The sequence below is a fragment of the Euleptes europaea genome, chromosome 8 (assembly GCF_029931775.1).
Source record: "Euleptes europaea isolate rEulEur1 chromosome 8, rEulEur1.hap1, whole genome shotgun sequence".
Classification (NCBI taxonomy): Eukaryota; Metazoa; Chordata; class Lepidosauria; order Squamata; family Sphaerodactylidae; genus Euleptes; species Euleptes europaea.
In genome coordinates, this window is record NC_079319.1 from 41,161,102 (window position 1) to 41,181,597 (window position 20,496).

Here is a 20,496-nt window from a genome sequence, read left to right on the forward strand (position 1 = left end):
CGCCCTGGAAGGGCCGGGGGAAGCCGGCAGCCGAGCGCTCCTGCCTCCCCCCGCCCTGGAAGGGCCATGGGAAGCCGGCTGCGGAGCGCTCCTGCCTCCCCCCGCCCTGGAAGCCTCCTGCGGGGGGCCCGCCGCCGCCACCACCGCCTTCGCCGGGAGCCCTGTCAGGTAAGCCTGCGGGGGGGGGGGGTTATAAGCTGACCCTCGGCTTATACGCGGGTGCCTAATTTTTCCCCATTTTTGGGGAGAAATTAGGCACCTCGGCTTATACGCGGGTCGTCTTATACATGGGTATATACGGTAAGTAACTTAATTAAGAAATTGATGGTCGTCTAGCAGGAGTCCATTGCATGTAATTAATAAATAATATTTCATTGACCAGCTTAATATCTTTTTCGGGTTGAAGACATAAGTATTTAGGCTTAAAATAACTTTTTAAAGTTGAAAATACCAACGAGTTTTTCCAGACGCTCTAGATCGGCAGAACCAGGAAGTATTCCAGGAATTACTTCATCGCGGACCTTCTATCATCTCTTCTCTATGGTTGTTTCCTTCAGGAATGGTTTTGGTGTAACACGAGTAAGACGAATTTCTGGTCCTACGACCTGCTTCCTGTTGATTTGCTTGCAGAACAATAGAGAGGGATATTGAATGAAGCACAGAGTCTTCCGGTCCAAGATATCCTCTTTGTTGTAAAACATGGCTGGAGGACCTTTTTTACACCGGGCAAATTCTCAAAGGTTTCTCCCTCCCCTTCCTTTAAGGACGCGTCGGATTGGCAGATCTTAAGTCAATCATTCAAGCTCGTTGTTTTAGTTTAAGCTGATCAGTTTGATAAGGCTCCTGCTGCTTTATCTGATGGATCTCATGCAGCAAAATCATCCAGTTCAATTAAGGGAGGAACACGGTTACCAGGAATGTTTTCTTCTACCCCCTGTTATTCGATAACGCCAGTGAAAAACGAAAAATTCTTATCTACTCACTTGGGCGTCTGGAGGTGAGGTTCTAATCTTAATGTAGTCCTTATGATGTTTATAAGGTGCTGGAGGGCAGAGTCTAATGCCGAAGTTGCGCTCTGGCGATTTCAATCCCTTCGTGCCCACGGGATCAACGTCTGAATCTCCGCGCAGTAACTTTCTCAAAACAGGAGATAAGATTAGTCTGACATGACTTGTTCTTGAGAAACCCATGCTGGCTCTTAGTAATCAGATGCATCCACTCTAAATGCTCAAGGACTGACAGTTTGATGATTTGTTCAAAAACCTTTCCTAGTATAGAAGTCAAGCTGATGGGTCGGTAGTTACCCGGATCCTCCTTTTCCCCCTTCTTGAAGATGGGAACAACATTTGCCCACCTCCAATTTTCTGGCACCTCACCTGTTCTCCAAGACTTCTCAAAAATAATGGACAGAGGCTCAGAAATTACATCTGCAAGTTCTTTGAGTACCCTCGGATGCAATTCATCTGGCCCAGAGGACTTTGTTTCATTTAAAGAAACTAGGTGTTTGTGCACTACCCCAATGTCAATCCTCGGCTGCAAATCCCTTCCCTCATCATGTGTTCTGTTCATGCCATGTTGAGCACCTCTTCCCTCGCAAGAAAAGACTGAGAAATAAGGAATTGAGGAGTTCTGCCCTCTCTTTATCTCTTGTTACAATTTCACTTTCCGGTCCCCACAATGGGCTTATCTTGTCCTTGTTCTTATTCTTACTCTGGACATAGGAAAAGAACCCTTTTTTTTGTTGTGTTTAGCATCTCTCGCTAGCCTAAGCTCATACTGAGCTTTAGCTTTCCTAACACTCTCCCTACAAGCATCAGTTATTTGTTTATATTCCTCTTTGGTTATAAGGCCCTCCTTCCACTTCCTAAATGAGTCTTTTTATTTCTCAATGGAGTCTTTTTTATTTCTATGGAGTGGTTCCACGGGGCTCGAGTGTAAGGGCAGCAATTTGGCTTTAGTGGGGAGGGGCTGAATCCTCCTTTGGAGCAGGCGCAGCAGCAGCGCCGCCTCCAGCCACCAACTCAGTCTTTCCCCTCAGGAATGGGCTCTATGTATTAAAAATTACACAATGCCTGGTAGAATATGTAAATCCAGATATTTTCATGTTCACAGTATGATCTCTGAAAACAGTAAGAGATTCTAAAGCACACAAATTTTCTGACACCTTGAAAAAAATTATTTGGCTCTAAGATCCAGATTCATCCATTAAAAATACGATATTTCCACTGTGATATCAATTAAGTTTATCATCACTTCTGCAAGACCTGAATGACTAAATTTACCTCACAAAATCTTACATGTATGCAATTGTTGAAGGTTGGTGTAAAACAAATAAAAGAAACCAGAATTATTTAATGTATTTATGGCCAGTTCTTTCAAAACCTGATGTGTCTTCTTTCACCAGGCCACTATTGATCTTGCTATGTTTGAGGCGCCAGCTGCTGCTAGCTGAATGCTGCATTCATTTACTGTAATGAGATGCTTTCACCTACTACTCTTCCGTATTTGATATTTTGGCTTCACTTTGTTAAAAATTCTTGTGTACCTCTGTATGTACACCTACCACTTTAATGACTACTTCATGCATCTGATGAGTGGGCTCTGGCCCATCCACCAACACTTTTTTTTTTTTGCTGCACCAAATGAATATGGCATCCCCACGGTCATTTGTCAAAGAATGTGATGGACAAAGTTTCTGCTTATCTCTTCTATCTACTTTTCAAAGGACAAAAATGTCTCAATGTGGACATAAAAGGAAAACCAGATATGAAATCAACTTAGATATTTCAGGGTATAGCAGGGATAATGGATTTTAAAGAGTAGCGAAAAAAGTTTTTTAAAGCTTAACTTAGAGAACAGAAAAAATTACATTTATTAACCCATAACACATCTGTAGACTTCACTAATGAAATTAGAAGAAGCTGCTTTACTCCTATAAATCTACAGCAAAGGCTTAGGAAAAGATGCAATCCTGTTTCAGAATTAAGTCCCGTGAGATAATTCTGCCATGGATAGTTTCCCATACTACTTCTCGTCTTGAAATGAGCAAAAAACCTGTATATCAATTATAATATCAGAATCTAAGGCTGCAATGTTAAATATACTTTCTTGGGAGTAAGCTACACTGAGTCAGTGAGACTTACTTCTGAACAAACATGCTTAGGATTGCACTGTAATTAATGCAGGCAGGCTGCATCCCATAGGCTGGTAGCCCGAAGACTGGCAAAGGCTAAATCAACCAATCCAGCAGGGCCAATCAGCAGCCTGGGCAGGAGCAAGATTGAGCCTGCCAGCACCAAGTGTATGAGCAGGAAGACACAGGGGTCACATGCACCTGGGTAGGACAAGACAGCCATGGCCCAAGGGAGGAGCTAAAGAGACTTAGCTGAGTGGTGTGAGGGAAGACAGTGTGGGAGGGAGGAAGGGAGATCAAAAAGAAAGTGAAATGGAGGAGGTACAAGAAAGTAGCTGAACTGAAGAGAAAGCAGCTGGGTGAGGGGCAACTCTGGAGCTCCAGGTTCTACAAGTTTCAAGGTGAAACGATCTGTTAAGCCCTGTATGAGAGAGCTTCATTGTAATATTTGGGTTGGATGAAGGGAAAATTCCCAGTTACTGGGGTGGGGAGATGATTTTCACTGATTTCCCTCTCCTGCTGCATAACTCAAAACTCCTTAAAATGCTACTCCAGCAGCATTTGGAGGTTAGGGTGTACAAATGCCTGAAGACACAGGCATAGTGGCTGAGGAAGAGGAGTATGACCTTTGGGTAATGTCGGTTAATTGGGCATTCCGTATAATCAACTGCCACATAACAAAGCTTTTCCTATAATTACTGCTAGGAAAAAAATCAGCTTCCTCAGCAATGGTCTCTCCGCACGTTTTTTTCCCCATTATGCTTGGAGACCTTATTTTTCCTGCTGAAAAATATTTATAACTTCACTCACCAGCTACCCAGTCCCCTTCCTCACAGCTCTAATTAGCTAGGAAGGACAAGGATCGAGAATGCAAGTGATAGGCCTCACCTCATCAAAGATACATCCCACATTCTCATTTGACAGGAATCCAATTAAAACCAACAAGCAGAAACCAAAGGCACAATGAGACTCCTATCAGAAGACAATATGGTGTCCAGAAATTTTACATCTCTACATGCATCAGCTTCAGGAAAGGAAACTGCTGGGCAGTGGAAAGGGCAATACACCATAAGAATCCTTGGTCACACAGCACTAAATGCTAACATAAAAAGTTTGGAACCTGTTGGACAGGATATATGACAAGGGGAATGGATTCACTATATATGATGGCATCTCCACCTCCATATCCATCCAATTGTGGCTACTACTGTACCAAAACATCTAGGTGAGTACATCTGAAACAGTATAAACTAGCATAGATTAGTTTAAATCAAGGCAATTAAAATCCACCAAGGAAAAATAGAGATTTAAATAACTGAGTCAAATAAAAAATATTTTGAAAGTATTCAAGCAATGGAAAGGCTGATATTAACTGGTTGCTACAACCGTAAGATCTTTGCCACTACTATCTCTCAGAAGCTTCAAGTGCTAAGAGGCAGGTTTTATAACCCCTTCTCCCAGTTCTGATGTAATTTCTAGGATTGATTATGGAGCAAACGTAAGTGGGTCTTTCCATATTTTGGAATACCTGGTCCCCAGCCTGAGGCAGAGAGAGTGAAGCAGTTTCTATCAGGTGTGCCAGTGGTAGTCTCCTCCTCCCCAGAAGGAAAGCTTGCTTCTCTTTTTTTCCTCCCCACCCTTTCCCATCCTCCTTCCTGTTTCCTCTGTACCGTGCTCTGGGTGGCATGAATCTGCCTGCATGCCAGCTCAAATTGTCCAGTTTTTGAGTCAGTCCGGATAATGGATACTCGACCTGTATAGGTTGGCCTAGTCTATAGAGTTTTCAAATGTGATCTGCTTCAGGAATAACTGATTAATCTATACCTACAAAACAAACATAGGTTATGTCTAGACCAGAATTTGCATTTCATTTCACTTTTGTACTGCTCAAGTATAAACTATGAACATTTCCCATTCACGGCACTTTCTTTCTCTCCACTGAGATCTGAGTCTCCGCCAGCCTTGCAAGTTCAACTGAATTTCTGCTATCTCCTTCATTCACATTTAGATGAAATATGCCAAACATACATCCAGAAAGCAAGCATCTAGGTAGTTGTGAAGCATCCAGCCTTAGTTTCTTCCAGGATCAGAACAAACATTTTTAAAGAAATCATATCTTTCAACTGTCTGTTAGCTTCAAACATGCAAAGCAGCGATGGCCCTTTGCAGGAGAGAAACAATATGGTTTGTGTATGCTCAGCTTTTCTATGGCCTGCAGCTTTTCCTCTGTACCACTCATGTCATCCCTCAGTTGCCTTTCCCCACTTGACCCATCTGAAAAGTCAAGCTGGGAGAAAGACAATCAAGGCCTCTCTCTCACTAACTGTATATGGAATGGTATACCTGATTTTTTACTGTACCACTTCAGACTAAAACGACTGAATGCTCCTCTATGTGCACAAAAAAATCCACAAAAACTGCACATGGCCAAATTAGACTAACATCCTCCCTAACAAAAAGCTACATGAAAGCAACATTTTTCTTGCATGAAGCACTCAATCAAGTGAATTCCCATCTTGCAATACGAAACAGTAAAATCCAGAAACAGGTTACTATGTAATATGTCATTTATGAAAACTAGACCCTAGTATAGCATAAGAGATGCTAAATAATCAAGATAAAGTAACACTTTTACAGACAGCAAAGATAATTCCCAAGACAATGAAGGACAGACACAGCTAATAATTTATTATCCAAGTCAGTCCTGAAGATGAAGGCTGCCGAGAACAATTAGTACTACTGGCGTAGCATGCAAAGCAGGGAATCACCCATCTTTCTTAACTAAGGTGGAAAGGTAATTTGAGTTTGAATTACAGTATCAACACACAAATGAAAAAGATTCCCCACTTTGGACATTATTATCAGGGTAAGCATTATATTCCCCCTTCTCCATATCCCTAGTTGATAATGTCCAAAATTGTCCTCCATTAAGACTATCAGAAACTCAGGGGAAACAGTCTAGAGACCTTGCATCAGCATTTTCCCACTCAGGACTGCCTGCACAATTACAAGTCACTGAAGTGGATCTGCGGTGTCACCTTTAAGCTTTAGTGTAGCGGTCCCCAATGTGGTGCACATGGACATCATGGTGCACACTGACAACTTTCCTGGCGCCTGCAAAGTATTTTTAAAAAGTGGGCAGGGCAAGGTGGGGCTTTTGCCCAGCAGGACTTCTGATTGGCCACTGCAAATATTATTGGCTTTGCTGATTTTTAAAATCATTGCTTTCGTAACAGCTGCCACCACAGCACTGTCTGACTGAATGTAAGCTGTGGGTAGGCATAAAAATATTTTTAAATGTTCATTTAAAAGGGGCATGTCAAGCAAAGCTTCTGCCTGAAATGTTGAAGAGCTGCCATTAGTTATGTATAACCTCACTCCCTGACATTGTGGTTAGCTCCGCCTTCTATGGCAGTCGTTTTGTGGTTAACTCCACCTCCTCTGGCAGCCATTTGGTTGTTGCACCCACCACCCTGTGTCAGAATTCCAAAGGTCAGCAAAGGCTCAAAAACGTTGGGGACCCCTACTGATATTGCTGGTAATTAAAATTCTTGTTGTCAATTTCAGTACCTTGGCAAGGGGGAGAATTTGGTTAGCAAAGTGTATTTGCACAACACTGTATTTGCCCAACACTGTATTTGCCTGGATCTAATTCATCCCTGAGATCCACAAATAAATTTGAGAGCTTAGATCTGAACCACTTCATAGTACTTGAACCATGAAGACTAGAAGACTAAATTAAGAGACTAAGAAATTCAGCTGATCCTGAGGATCAGATCACTACTATGAAATCTTGCCAGGGTAAAGTGTTATTCATTACACTTGCTTCCTCAATCCTTTTCCAGCCTAGTGAAAACTGTTAAGAAATCTTCCTCACACAGCCAAGCTTCACTAAGTTTGTACAGCAAGGCTCCCTTTACCATCAGGTTTTGTATGACAGAGTGATATCTGTCTGGTTCCAAAGCACCTGCCTTAATGAAGGAAAAATATTGAGGAATCTATTTCACACTGCTAAGCAGGTGTGGAATAAACTCATACTCCTGCTGCCTTCAGCCCCTCAAAGCCTGCAGTAGATTGCTGCAGGAGAGATAAAGAAGTAATCCCCTGCCACCTCTAACCCTGGGAAGCCTGTACAGGGAGAAGACTAGCTTTTGCAGGAATGGGAAGCGATTCAAAACAGTTGACAACAGAGCTATTAACTTTCTCTCCTTCACAAACCAGTGGAAAGCTTTACTTGCCACCACTTCTAAATCATTCCTTAACTCATTTCTGCCTCTGACTTATAAACATACTTGGTGAGTTAGAGACTGAAGAGTGTCAAAAAGGAATGAAAATCAGGGATTCTTGTCTCTCATCTTAGGAGAAAACTAGTAAATAACACCGGGGGGGGGGGGGTTCTCCTACCTCTCCCCTCAGAGGAGAACAGAATGGAGGATCAAACTACCTGTGGGGGCAGGACACCTGTGAATGGATCTAAATTTTTAAAAAGCATTACAGCACCAGTAAGACCTTCCATCATTCAGTTTGGTTGTGCACAGGGGAGGGTGTTCCACACTTTCTGCACATGCTGTTTTTCTGATGCAAATACACCCCCACTTCCAAGCTGGTGTTCTTTCCCCTCAAGAAAAATATATGTTTTGTTCATTCACCTCCTGCCTTGAAATAGTAACACTGAGAATAACTCAAGATAATGAGCAAACATTTTGTCCATGCAGACAGAGGCTGTCAATTCAGGATAAAAGGAATCAACAGTGTTTCATATAATAAACAATATTTGTATGATCAGAAGATACATGAGTCTGGCAATCATTTGCCTAGTTCAAATTGTTCAAACTTCTCCCACATTTTTTTCTTTTTGTCAATTGCTATCTTTTATCAACACAACAACCATTGCTACCGTACAATATTTAAAGAAAATTCCCTCCTGCTGTGACTCATTCCAAAGATTCCAAGGATGCTAGCTCTTCTACCTATCAACTCAGTAGTGAGCATTTTACTTTACTTACCGTATCCCATATTTGAAGTTTTATTTGTTTCCCCTCAATTGTTATCATCCGAGCACCAAATTCTACACCTAAATAATAGAAACAAATGTTAGACTCAGAACAGCGATGAAAACCTACCTTAGCTAAAGGTAGATCTCACTTGAACTTTTGGCCTAGCAAGAAGAAATGTGATTGCAAATGCTTTCAGTCTGATTTTTCCTACTGTACATACAACAGCCTTACTGATTTTTGTACATTATTTTGTCATACTCTACATGATTTTTTCCTGTGCCCCTATGCAAAACAAATGGTGTGTTTAAACTGAAGCATGAAAATGCAGAGTATTTCTACAAAAGACTTGTTATAAATTTACATTAAATATTATAAACAATATTAAGAGTAGCTCCAGCTGACTGCCCTCTCCCAACAGCTTCCAATGCATAAGGACTTAGAAAGGGCAGATAGGCACCCATGGACAAGCCTAGATCTAGAAAATTCTCCCCTTGGAACATTTTTATTGCACATCTTTTGTACTTTTAAACTCCTATGAGTCACTCTGAGAGCCAATTTTGGTGAAAAATAAAATAAAAATATAACAAAGAAAGCCAATACTTAAAAAAAAAAACCAGAAAAAAATCACAAGTAGTTTATTGCCTAAGGCAGGGGTGGGGAACCTTTTTTCCCGCCAAGGAAAATTTGGATATTTATAACATAATTTGTGGGCCATACAAAATAATCAACTTAAAAATTAGCCAACCAAGCCTCAAGCAGGCAGCTGCCCCAGATGACCGCCCCCCGCCCGCGGGCAAGCAAGCATCCAACCAGTGGTGAACTCGCCCACCTGGTGGCGCAGAATAGCCTGTTGCACAAGCCGGAAGTAGCCGTCCAACCATACGCCGGAGTTGCTCCTGCTCCTCATGGTTGGGGCGGGATTCTACAGCCGGCTCCTGCTACCTCCACTTGCAGGGATGAAATGAGGACACGCTGGCTAAGAACTCCCACCCCCCCTGAGCATTATGGCCCTGCCTCCTTTAACCCCTCCATTGTTGCCACTTCCGCCCCCAGCCCTCTTGTAGTACAGAGGGAATATGTTTCTCCAGGGCCTGGGTGGGAAAGGGTTAACACAGTTTCTTGGGCGGTCCTAGCAGCTCCATAGCTAACGACTCTTCTGCAAGGGGAAAAAAGGTTTCTTTTCTTGGCAAAACAAACTCACATCTGCCGTGAATAGAGGCTATTCCTGTCCGCGGGAGGGGGCAGATCACCAGTCTTAGATCCTTCTGAGATCTGCCAGAACCCATGAAGGGACAGACCAAATGACTTTGCAGGCCTTAAACGGCCCCCGGGCCTGATGTTCCCCACCCCTAGCCTAAGGGCATGCAAGAGTGATAGATTTCATCGTATGAGACCTCATTAGAGTAATTAGGTACCATTGCACAACAATAATTTAGAACTAGAAGCACCTTACAACTCAGATCTAACAATACCTGATATTAACTATCCACAGAAGTCTGTTTCAGAAACTTGCTAATTCTAAACACAAGCTGGTATCCTTTAATCGGTATAATTATCTGTATTAATCAACACACATTCTGCCTACTTATAACCAAGGATCTTTACTAGTTAAGTGGTATTTCATCCCATGCAAACCCCATATATTTTACTCATTACCAAACAGATTATGCTGTAAGTAATTCTGAGCACCAGTGACATGTGCCACTAAAACTTATAAATATATGGCTTTTAGCTGACAGGCAATTGCATGTGCCAGGGTTTGGTGATGGACTGTATAGCCTATCACCTTTCCCTTCATTTTTTAACAGGGACTTACCTATAGTAAGGTCATGCACTGGCTGAAATCTCTTGTCTGTAAACTGCAGCAATAAACATGACTTTCCAACACCTAAAAAACAAAATTTTATTTCAAGAATACACACAGAAAAATCAAACATTATTTCAGACAGTATTTTTAAATTGCCATTTAGAAGCACAAACACAGAGAATCAAGGTTGAAAAAACATGTCCTTCATTCTGGGTGTCAGCGATACCTTTCAGGAACCAAAAAGGAATCAAAGGAGAACAAATAACCTTATGGAACCTTTTAAAATTGTTTAAGCACCACAACTAAACCCCATCCCTCCAGTTCCTGTCTTTTTGCTTGGCACTGGAAAGGTTTTGGTGCCCTGAACACTTCAGATTTTGCCAATTTATGAATTAAATATGCCTCTTTATACAAAAGAAAATAGCTACTATACATAGACGAACAAGACAGAATTGTCTGGAAACTTATAGAGCAATCCTGAAAGGGGGTAAAATTATGGAGTGCCCAGGGACAGCATAGCCGCTCTGCCTCCTGAGCAGCTTGCAGTGGCACAGAGGGAATTAAACATTAATTCCCCCCCAAGCCCTGTGAAACTCCTCCATTTGGGTTTCATGGGGCTACACCATGAGTCTGGCAGCCGCAAGTTCGCTCCTGCAAAAGGGGGCATTCCCAGGGCAAAAGGGCTAAGGGAGCTGTAGGTAGGCAGAAGAACAAATTTTGAACCTGACTTTTAGTATACTACAGAATTGCTCTGCACAAGCACACTCATTTGATGAATCCAGTGCCAAGGGGCAATGTACATGTGTGAATGAACTACTGAAGATCAAAAATATAAAATACGAAAATTCTATCAGTGTAAACTCAACAGGCTAGAGCAGCCTGAGACTGTCCTTGGACTTCACTTGTCTTGAAGAACCTGGAGGTTTCTGGGTGGGGGGGGGGGGAGGGTGAGAACAGGAAGGGCCTTCAAAACTCTTATAATTAATATGACTGTGAGAAGATTCAACAGCTGGGTCTAATCCTGAGCCCAGAGTACACCTTCTTGAATGGAACTGCACGTGGCAATTATAGTCCCAAATTGGCTGATGAGACATCAGCACTGAAAGAGTGATTATGTTGATCTGCAGAGCTTCTGTAAAGTTGTAATCCAGAACAATATTGTCTTTCCAGTACACTGTGCTTCCTGGGCCACAGGTGGGTTTATCACCTTCCGTCTCCTTCCGCGAACAGAACAAAGAAGTGAGTTTTTTTTTCTGAATCTCCTATGTAAAGCCATTTTGTTGTTGTTGCTGGGCACATTTTTCTAACCAGAGCAAGTGTTGCCCATTTCTAATCTAAATCACCCCCTCTAGAAGTAAACTAGTCTCACAGCTGAACTACGCACAAAACAATGCAATTCCACTAAGTGTCCTGTGTGAGCTCAGCTCTTACACAATGTTACCAAAGATGTGCAAGTTATTTCAACAGACACTGGATCCAAAAATTCAATTTTAATTTATACGAGACTTATTTGATTAAAATATACAACTATTTTTCAATAATAAAATATTAAATTAGATCTTGAACAAAACATGTTCAGACTGTATGTACTAGGTCCAGACAGGATAATTCTATAGTTGACAGAAATCTCAGAGAACTGACACCAACTATTTTAGCTCTCCTCCAGGCTAAAGGACAAGCTCATGAAATACAATACTACCATTATAGATGATACACACAGAGAAGGGGGCAGTTCTAGCTGGTCTAGAATTGCCTTCCTCCAGAGATCTTCAGACATCTACAACTCAGTAACCTCTGAAAGCAAGGTGACACTGTTCTACTGAAACAAGCATTTAATGGACAAGACTAACTATGGAATTTTAACTGGTCTACTAAAACAATGTTAATATTTTCTTGTTACCTTATCTAAATGAGAAGACATACTTAAAATCTAAGTTTACACTTTAAAAGTTTGGACAGTAGCCTGGCCAAAAAAGAGCTAGCAGAATGCTGTGGCTGAAAAGATTCAGCTATGAAACAGAAATTCCCCAGTTTGAACTTTTTCCCTATTCTGAACTCATTAGGTGATCCCAGGTAAGCCTCTCTCTCTCCCTGTGCACCCCTGCTTCTCCCCAGGTTACATGACTGTTTTGTTTTTTTACCCATGCAGATCTCATTTTTCAGCATCAGCTTTGTTGAAGTCTCATGGAGTTGCCAGGAGGAAGAGGAGAGGAAAGCTCTTCACCTGCAAGCACCTTTGCACTCACACTTCAGTGAATTCAGCCTCTTATGATTAATGTTTCTATGTTTTTTTAAATCAACTATATCTGAATGATTCTCAACTGACCTACTACAGGAGGTTGCTCCAAGGATTATTGAGAATATACATGAAGCACTTTCAGCACTCAAAAAGTACTAGGTAAATGCCAATTATTATTATTAAAAAGTTTAGTCTACGGCAGGGGTCCCCAATGTGGCATATGCCAAAAAATGTCTTTAGAAAGTGAGTGAGCTAGGTGAGGCTTTTGACTGGCTATGCAAAGTTTTAGAAAGTTGCTTAAGCAACAGCTGCCACCACAGTACAATGATCCTTCCTGCATGACAGAAGGTAAGCTATGTATAAGCAAGAAAATATTTTTAAACAATGTATTTTAAAAGGCATCCTGTTAAACAGAGCTTCTGCCTGAAATACCAAAACTATTACTAGTTTGAGGTATGACCTTGCTCCCTGACATTTCGTCACTGGCTCCACCTTGTGTGACAGCCATTTTCTGGTTGTGGTCACCATCCTTTTTCAGAATTCCAAAGGCCCCATGGGATCAAAAAGGCTAGGGACTTCTGGTCTACAAACTAGCTGTGTTCAGGGTTGTCCATCTGACTAGTCAAAAGCAATCTGGTGAAATGACCAAGCAAAGAAGAGGCAACTTTTAAAAGCATTATTTACAACTTTATATCCCTAAACATTCAACAGGCTTGGTACCTAAACTAATTATAAGAAGGTTAATTGTTACAGTTTTAAAAAAATAACTTGATATTTTTTCAGTATCATATTATTTAATTCAACAAGCTTTTTATTCTATTTGTATGTGTCGTACTCACAGCAGAATTTGCGATGAGCTTTAATATCTTTCCCATGTAATGTTATGATAAAATACCTCCCCAAAAGCTTTTTTTTTTGGCTTCCCCAATTTTCCATAATGTTGCAACAGTATCTTGCTAGTTTTACTTCAATCAATACTTCAGTTATTTTAAATTAAAACTATTGTTTTTCAGTTCTATCAGTCACAAGAGCTCTGCAGACAAGACATCCGGATCATGTGCAAGGGATACTCTCTGGTTCCTGTGTAGATGACTGCAGTTATAGCAGATGGACAGTAGGAGGCGCACTGCTATGTTGCTAGGCCCGCCGCTGACTTATTGAAGTCATGGGAGGGGGGGGGTTAAACAAAATTTCCCCATTTAGGGGGGAATCTAGAGAGAAATTGAAATATGCAATACTTAGCTTTCCTATCAAACCAAAACTTGTTCAGCCATTTAAACATAAAATGCATTATTCACAACTCAGTTAGCATATTAAATTGTATTAATTGGAATATTTATGGAATTTAAAAGTATAAATACCTTAGTTCTCCACTACCAAAATGACAAATACACCTAATGCTAAAGCGAGAGAGCTGCAAACTGCTGTGTTATGCCACCTAAACACATTTCAATCATTCAAAAAGAAAAAAAATATTCAATCGTTTTTTTCAGTGCTTCAAACAAGTTTCAAATTTTTCTGATAGAAAATCTGAAAAGTCTTAAAATGGGGGGGTAAAACTTTCCCCTTGTGTTTTTTGATGTCTTCTCTTGGGCCTTTACATCTCTACCTGACTGTAGCAGGGCTAGGTGGCAAGCTTCTGCTACCATAATGAAATTTAAAAATTAGCTGCCACTGACAGTGCATTTTCTGACAATAACTGACTGCAGTCAAACACAAGGTCAATTGAGCAGCATGCCAACCCTGGTTTTTTCACAGAAAAACATGAGAATGCATTTTTTTTGGGGGGGGGGAGAATGAAGATTTTGAAAATACCAAGACAGATGCTATAATTCAACAGCAACTTGCTATCCACGCCTAGAAGCTAAACTCAACATGGAGCTGTTCCAAAACTCAGGCCAATAGGTATAACTATGTGAGAATCAGATTTTAAAAGCCACAGTAAAGGGGCTTTCACATCAGGTATAATTCTCAGTGATTCAGATAAGCAATGCTGGTGCTGTATCATAGAGTTCAATTTGCATCACTCCATTTGTCTGCTGGTAGCCCAGGAACCTGAAGAAAAAAGCAGGAAGTCTGTTTATGATCCATGAACTGCAATTGGGAGCAACCAGGCTGAGACATGATCTAAAAATCCTTTCCAGAACAGCTGCTGGTTTGGTTTGCAATTCCAAACAAACAATGGTTTGTGCAGATCACAGTTTGCCTAGTTGATATGTTACAACGATAGTTATTTACAAGCAGGAAGCACAGGAACAAATCAAATACACGAAGGGGGAGGGTGAACCATGCCAATATGAAGTTCTTTCCCTGCCCCTCTGCCAAAGAACTCTACCTACCCTCTGACAAAGAACTCTACAGTGAAAGGTTTGGAAGGGTAAAAAAGTTTTTAAAAAACCTCATATGTTCTCTCTTTTAGAATGAAAAAATGGGTTTTAAGAGATGCTTTCAAGCCTTTTGCACTCTGAATTAAGAAACACATTATTATGGAAGTAGAAAAGCTTGTTTCAGATCTATGCAAATCTTCAGATTTTATTTGTAAGGGCAAGCAAGTAGCTGACAGGCACTTGCTGACTAAGAGCTGAAACAATTAGAAGGGCATGGTGCAAACTCTGATGGGATGTATTACTTCAGACAGCAGATGCAACAGCTAACATTCAGTGGGAGTTGCTCATTTCACGGGACAAACAAGCTATTTTTTTTAGAAAAAGTTACCTTCAACAGTTGTTTGGATCACTTGGCAGGTGGAGCAATAAAAGGATGTACTACTACACTGTATACACATGCCTGAATATTACTCCTGTCTAAAGGGAGCATGCTGTGTAGCATATCAAGGGCAAAGGCCCCCAACTGGTTCTGCTGCACTACATTAGCCTGCTCCTATAAAGTATATTTTGCAGCAGGTAGCCAAAAAAAGTGGCAGGAATAGATGTAAACCAAACCCCCTGAAGTCTTTAATTCCTATTCCCAGTGGCTCACAGGAGGCTCTTTCGTTGGTGTTGTCTTCAAATATAATTGTCGACATTCTAACTTTTTGGGGGGGAACCCTGTGGCACAGAGTAGTAAGCTGCAGTATTGCAGTCAAAGCTCTGCTCACAACCTGAGTTCCATCCCGACGGAAGTCATTTTCAGGTAGTCGGCTCAAGGTTGATTCCGCCTTCCATCCTTCCAAGGTCGGTAAAATGAGTACCCAGCTTGCTGGGCGTAAAGTGTAGATGACTGGGGAAGGCAATGACAAACCACCCCATAAACAAAGTCTGCCTAGTAGATGTTGTAATGTGACGTCATCGGATTGGTCAGTAATGACCCGGTGCTTGCACAGGAGAACTACACCTTTACTCATAATTTCTTCAGAAAGAAAATAAGCTTTACTCTGTATCAGTGGTTTCTTGCATTGAATTCTATACTATACCAGTCACACAACAGTCACATACCATTTCTTGTAAAAGGTGTAATTCCCTATGTAATCTTTTTCTGTCTTGGATCTATCTTATTTTGGTGCTGGAAAATACAGTGATGTGCAGGCATGTCACAAGCACATTTCATCCAAAGAATTGTTAAAGGATAAAAAAAAAATTTTTTTTAAAAGAATGTTAGGCTTTTAAAAAGATTTTAATAAGTAATGGTTTAAGAATTATCCATATTATAAGAAATGCAAGTTTAATATGTACTGACATTTAAACAAAGCACTGTTAACTTCCAACCACCTATGTTATTGTTAATAGGAAAAGTTAATACCTCAAATTCAAAGGAAAGCTATTTGCTAGAGGAAAGGGTTATCTTTAAGTGTCTTTTCAGCAATTTAACAATGTATCTGCAGTCCATAAGTGGCAGACCCTTCTAGAAAACACAGTTCTTTGCTCAAGTCAACACCATCATTAAAGTTTTCCTCAGTCTTTCATTAAAATTTTTCAAACTTTTTACACAAGTTTACTTGGACTTAAATCCCACTGTGTTCAATAGGCCTATTAGGATTATACTCCTGACCAATACTGCAGCCCTAGTTGCTACATGGTTGGCTCTGGCTAATATTTGGATGGGAGACTTCCAAGGAATACCAGGGTCATGACATGGAGGTAGGTAATGGCAAACCACTTCTAAACAGAAGCTGGAGATAGAATTCATATGCACTCCACTACCATGGCCACATACTTTTAGTGAAGGAAGTGTAGTTGATAAGAGACATTTCTGTCAAATATAGACCCTCTTCTGCTTCACACACTCTACATTTTTCATAATCAAGTAGCAGCAACGCCACAATGAAAACAACTTAAGTTTTATGCAATCCAAAAAGAGTTGTTATAAATAATGACATATGGCAGGTAAACGTATCAGAATGGCATGGCTAGGCCTAACTCGACTGGAGAGGAAAGGCAGACAGACAGTAGTCGGAAGCACTTCGTACTGGAAAGCACGTTTATAATAGCAGTTCGAAGAACCTGTGCAGGAATTGAGTAAACAGCAAGGAATCATTAACGAATTTGGGAATCTTTCAACTAAAAATGACATGTCTTTTCCAGCGGTGTTTCAGATCTTTCCCCCCCCCGGGGGGGGGGAATCGGCCTAGACAGCCTGAGCCGGTCTTCTGGACACCTAGATCGAGCATTTGAGCTGAAGGCCTTACGGCGGCTCCTGGTATGAGGCCTTGCCCACCCTTCCCTGGGTGTTGCCACCACTCCCACTTCACCGAAACGTTCAGCTTGACCAAGGGGGTTTCTCACAGGCACGCAAACGAGGACAACGAGAACCCCGCCTGCGGCCCTGGCTGCCCCAGGCGCCCTCGGCCTCCCTCCTCCCTCTTGCCGCGGGACGAGCTCGAAGGAAACAAGGGCCCGGGGAGGCAGAAACGCTCCGAAGTAGGCCTCGCCAGGCCGCGGGCGGAGCCCTCCGCCGAGCGCCTCCCCCTCCCGAGGCCCTACCACGTCGGCGCGGCCAACACTGCGGAAATGGGACAGCCGAGCCCGGGCGTTGCGCAGGCGGCTCGGCTCCTCAGGCCAGGCCCGTGTTTCCGCCGCGAGGGCCTGCGCGGCGGGGGCCCCTTCCTCCCCTTACCTGTGTCTCCGATTATGATATACTTGAAGAGATACGCGTAGGCCATGTCCTTCCAACCCCCGGCGCCTCTGCCGCCCCTTCCTCTACGGCTGCTCGTTGCTCAGTGACGAAGCGCTGTTAGCCCCCGCCCCCTCAGCGTGACAGGGCTCGCGCTGCGGAAGCCTGGAAACCGTTAGCGACCCTCGCCCCGGGATTTTTGTTGTTGCTGTTTGTTTTTTTAAAACCGGCGAATGTTTCCTACGGCAACCTCCCGCGCCGGCCCTTCGCGTGCACACGGACGGGCGCGCGCCTCCTCGTCGCTCTCCCTCCCGCGTCCTTCGGGGGGTTAAAAAGCTTCCTGAGGCGGCTCGCGGGAGCAGGAACAATAACAGGCGCGAGGCTTCCGAACGGTTCGGCGACGTCACGCAGCCGCCTCCGCTGCCGACCCGGAAGTGCTGGCGCTGCCTTCGCCTCGGCGTGAGGGCGAGGGGAGGATCCCTGGTCGGGTTGCAAGGGGCGGCTGCTAGCTGGAGGCTGGCCGGCTCAACCTTTGGCGGGGGGGGGGGGACTCGAGGCCCGGCTCTGCCGCTTTACGCGAGAGGAGGCGAAGGGCGTCTCCTCTGTGGCTCTTGTCCAAGGCTCCTCGGGGTGAGGGCCCCAGGGTTCATCTGCTGTGAAGTATGGCGAAGACCAGTATTGGCCCACATAACATTCAGGGTCTTGCCTCAGGTCGCTCTTCTTCACAGCCTCTTAACTGATAGCCGGTTTAGCAGTGGCAGAATCTGCCTCTCTAACAGGCTGGTTTACCCTTTTTGAGCAGTAGAAAAGAGCAAGAGCCCAGTAGCACCTTAAAGACTAACAAAAATATTTTCTGGCAGGGTATGAGCTTTCGTGAGCCACAGCGTGAGCTGTGGCTCACAAAAGCTGTGGCTCACGAAAGCTCATACCCTGCCAGAAAATATTTTTGATAGTCTTTAAGGTGCTACTGGGCTCTTGCCCTTTTCTACTACTGCAGACAGACTAACACGGCTACCCACTGTGAATTACCTTTTTGAGCAGTCGTTCACAAACGGATGGGAGTTTTCTGTGGCGCGTACTGCCTTTGGCGAACTTTGGTTGGTGCACCTGGTTATTACCCATATACTGATGACATCCTGGTTGGCTTACGCCAGGTTGGCATAAGTGCCCATTTTCCTGGGTTAAACAGAGCCAGCGTGGTGTAGTGGTTAAGAGCGGTGGTTTGGAGCTGAGGACTCTGATCTGGGAACCAGGTTTGATTCCCCACTCCTCCACATGAGCAGTGGAGGCTGATCTGGCGAACTGGGTTGGTTTCCCCACTCCTACACACGAAGCCAGCTGGGTGACCTTGGGCAAGTTACAACTCTTCGAGCTCTCTCAGCCCCACCTACCTCACAGGGTGTCTGTTGTGGGGAAGGGAAGGTGATTGTAAGCCAGTTTGAGTCTCCCTTAAGTGGTAGAGAAAGTCGGCATATAAAAACCAACTCTTCTTCTTACTCCATTAAGCTCTATGTGAGAATGCTTCTGAAGATTTGTAAGCTTCAGTTAGTGCAAAATGATGTGACCTGGTACCTAATGGACAATTAGGGTTACTGTCCTGCAGGTGGAGCTTTGAGGTCTAAGAATTACAGTTCATCTCCAAACTGTAATATTGTGTTTCCCTGGAGAAAATGGCTGCTTTGGAGCATGGAATCTATGGCATTATGCCCCACTGAGGTCCTTCCCCAAACCCTTCCTGCCCCAGGCTCCACCCCAAAATCTCCTGGAATTTCCCAAACCAGAGTTTGCAACCCTAGTCCCCAGTCTAAAAAAGAATGTACTAGCTGCCATTTGCTCCCCCAATTCAAGGTGCTGCTGACCTCTAAAGCCATAAAATATCTTGGGTTGGGGTACATGAAAGATTGTTTGTTCTCATAAAAGCATGCCCAACAAGTAAGCTGATGCTCAGATGTCCTGCTTTTGAGTCAGTGTGGGTGGTTACTGATGTTTTATTGATGGTGAAATCTGTGTTTAGGTCCCAGTGTGGCATGTGTGCCACCTGGGATGGCATAAGTGCCCATTACCCTAGGTTAAACAAGCACGCCAGCATGGGTAAACGCTGGCTCCTATGGAGCTTCCCTCCCTCAGGAATGCGCTCACAGTCTCTCACATTTTAGATCTGGTCTCATTGGACATTTTTTGCTGTGTATTGAAGAAAAACTAAATAGGATTTTTTTTTAAAATTAAAAATAAGTGCTACTTGCAAAAAGCTGAAAATTGCCCAAGAAAATGAAACTGTTAGAAAGAAGCTGATCTATCAGTTTGACTTAGCAGGTCTTTTCTAATGTAATTATATTAATGTTTCTAACTGATATAAGGATGGAGTATAAAGAGGGTCCCACCCCTGTCAGTAAAGGCTGTATAGTTTTGCATCCATATTTTGCAACTAGATGGCTGCCTTGATTCAGGGGTCCCTAATAGGGTTGCCAGATCCCTCTTCGCCACCAGCGGGAGGTTTTTTGGGAAGAGCCTGAGGAGGGCGGTGTTTGGGGAGAGGAGGGACTTCAGTGCCAGAGAGTCCAATTACCAAAGCAGCCATTTTCTCCAGGTGAACTGATATCTATCTGCTGGAGATCTGTTGTAATAGCAGGAGGTTGGCAACCCTAGTCCCCAACCTTTTTGAGCCTATGGGCTTTTGTGCACCAGTGTATCTGCCACGCAGCTGAGCTAGGGCTCTGTGCCAGCGTAAAAGGGGGCAGTTCAGAAGGTGGACACAAAAGGTGGACTTTTGGTCCGGGAGCTCCCCATATTTATGGTGCAAAGTTGCACCATAAAAAACAGCAGTGTAGCCTATAGGGCTCTGTCAGGCTTCTCCAGTTGGTTAGCATAGTTAGGCCTTAGGCACTTGCTTCCCGAGTAAAAGAACAACTCGCTTCTCTTCAAATCCAAACAACTGTGTTCTTTAATGTTTAACACCAACTTGATAACAATAGAAAAATGCAGAGCTGTTCTTATTCTGTATTAATTCCAATTTACAATCTTCTGAGACTTTTTCTGCCAGTGTACTAATGGGGAGGGGAATCTCCTCTTCCCTGCACTTCAGTGTAGCAGCTCCCTTCGTCGACTCCCTTGAGACTGGCTGCTGGGGCCTAGCTCTCTCCACAGCTATTCAGCCCTCCCTGGTCTACAGCTTCCTCAGCTCTCAGGCTCCTTCCACCTCCTGAGGGAATTCTCTGCTGCAGGTATCTGGACTTTAGCTCTGTCATCTAGAGTATTTCCTCTACTCCCTGGC

The 20,496-nt window shown here is 43.2% G+C and overlaps 1 protein-coding gene across 1 annotated transcript in view; it reads right to left on the minus strand.

Moving 5' to 3' along the window:
* RAB2A (RAB2A, member RAS oncogene family) overlaps positions 1–17,362 on the minus strand; it is a 43,977-nt gene extending 26,615 nt beyond the window's left edge. Inside the window, exons 1-3 of the mRNA XM_056854272.1 lie at positions 17,229–17,362; positions 9,947–10,018; positions 8,140–8,207 (exon numbers count right to left, since the gene is read on the minus strand). Of these exons, the coding sequence (XP_056710250.1) occupies positions 8,140–8,207; positions 9,947–10,018; positions 17,229–17,274 (186 nt within the window). The 5' untranslated portion in view covers positions 17,275–17,362. The remainder of the gene's footprint in view (positions 1–8,139; positions 8,208–9,946; positions 10,019–17,228) is intronic.
* Positions 17,363–20,496: the final 3,134 nt, after the last annotated feature.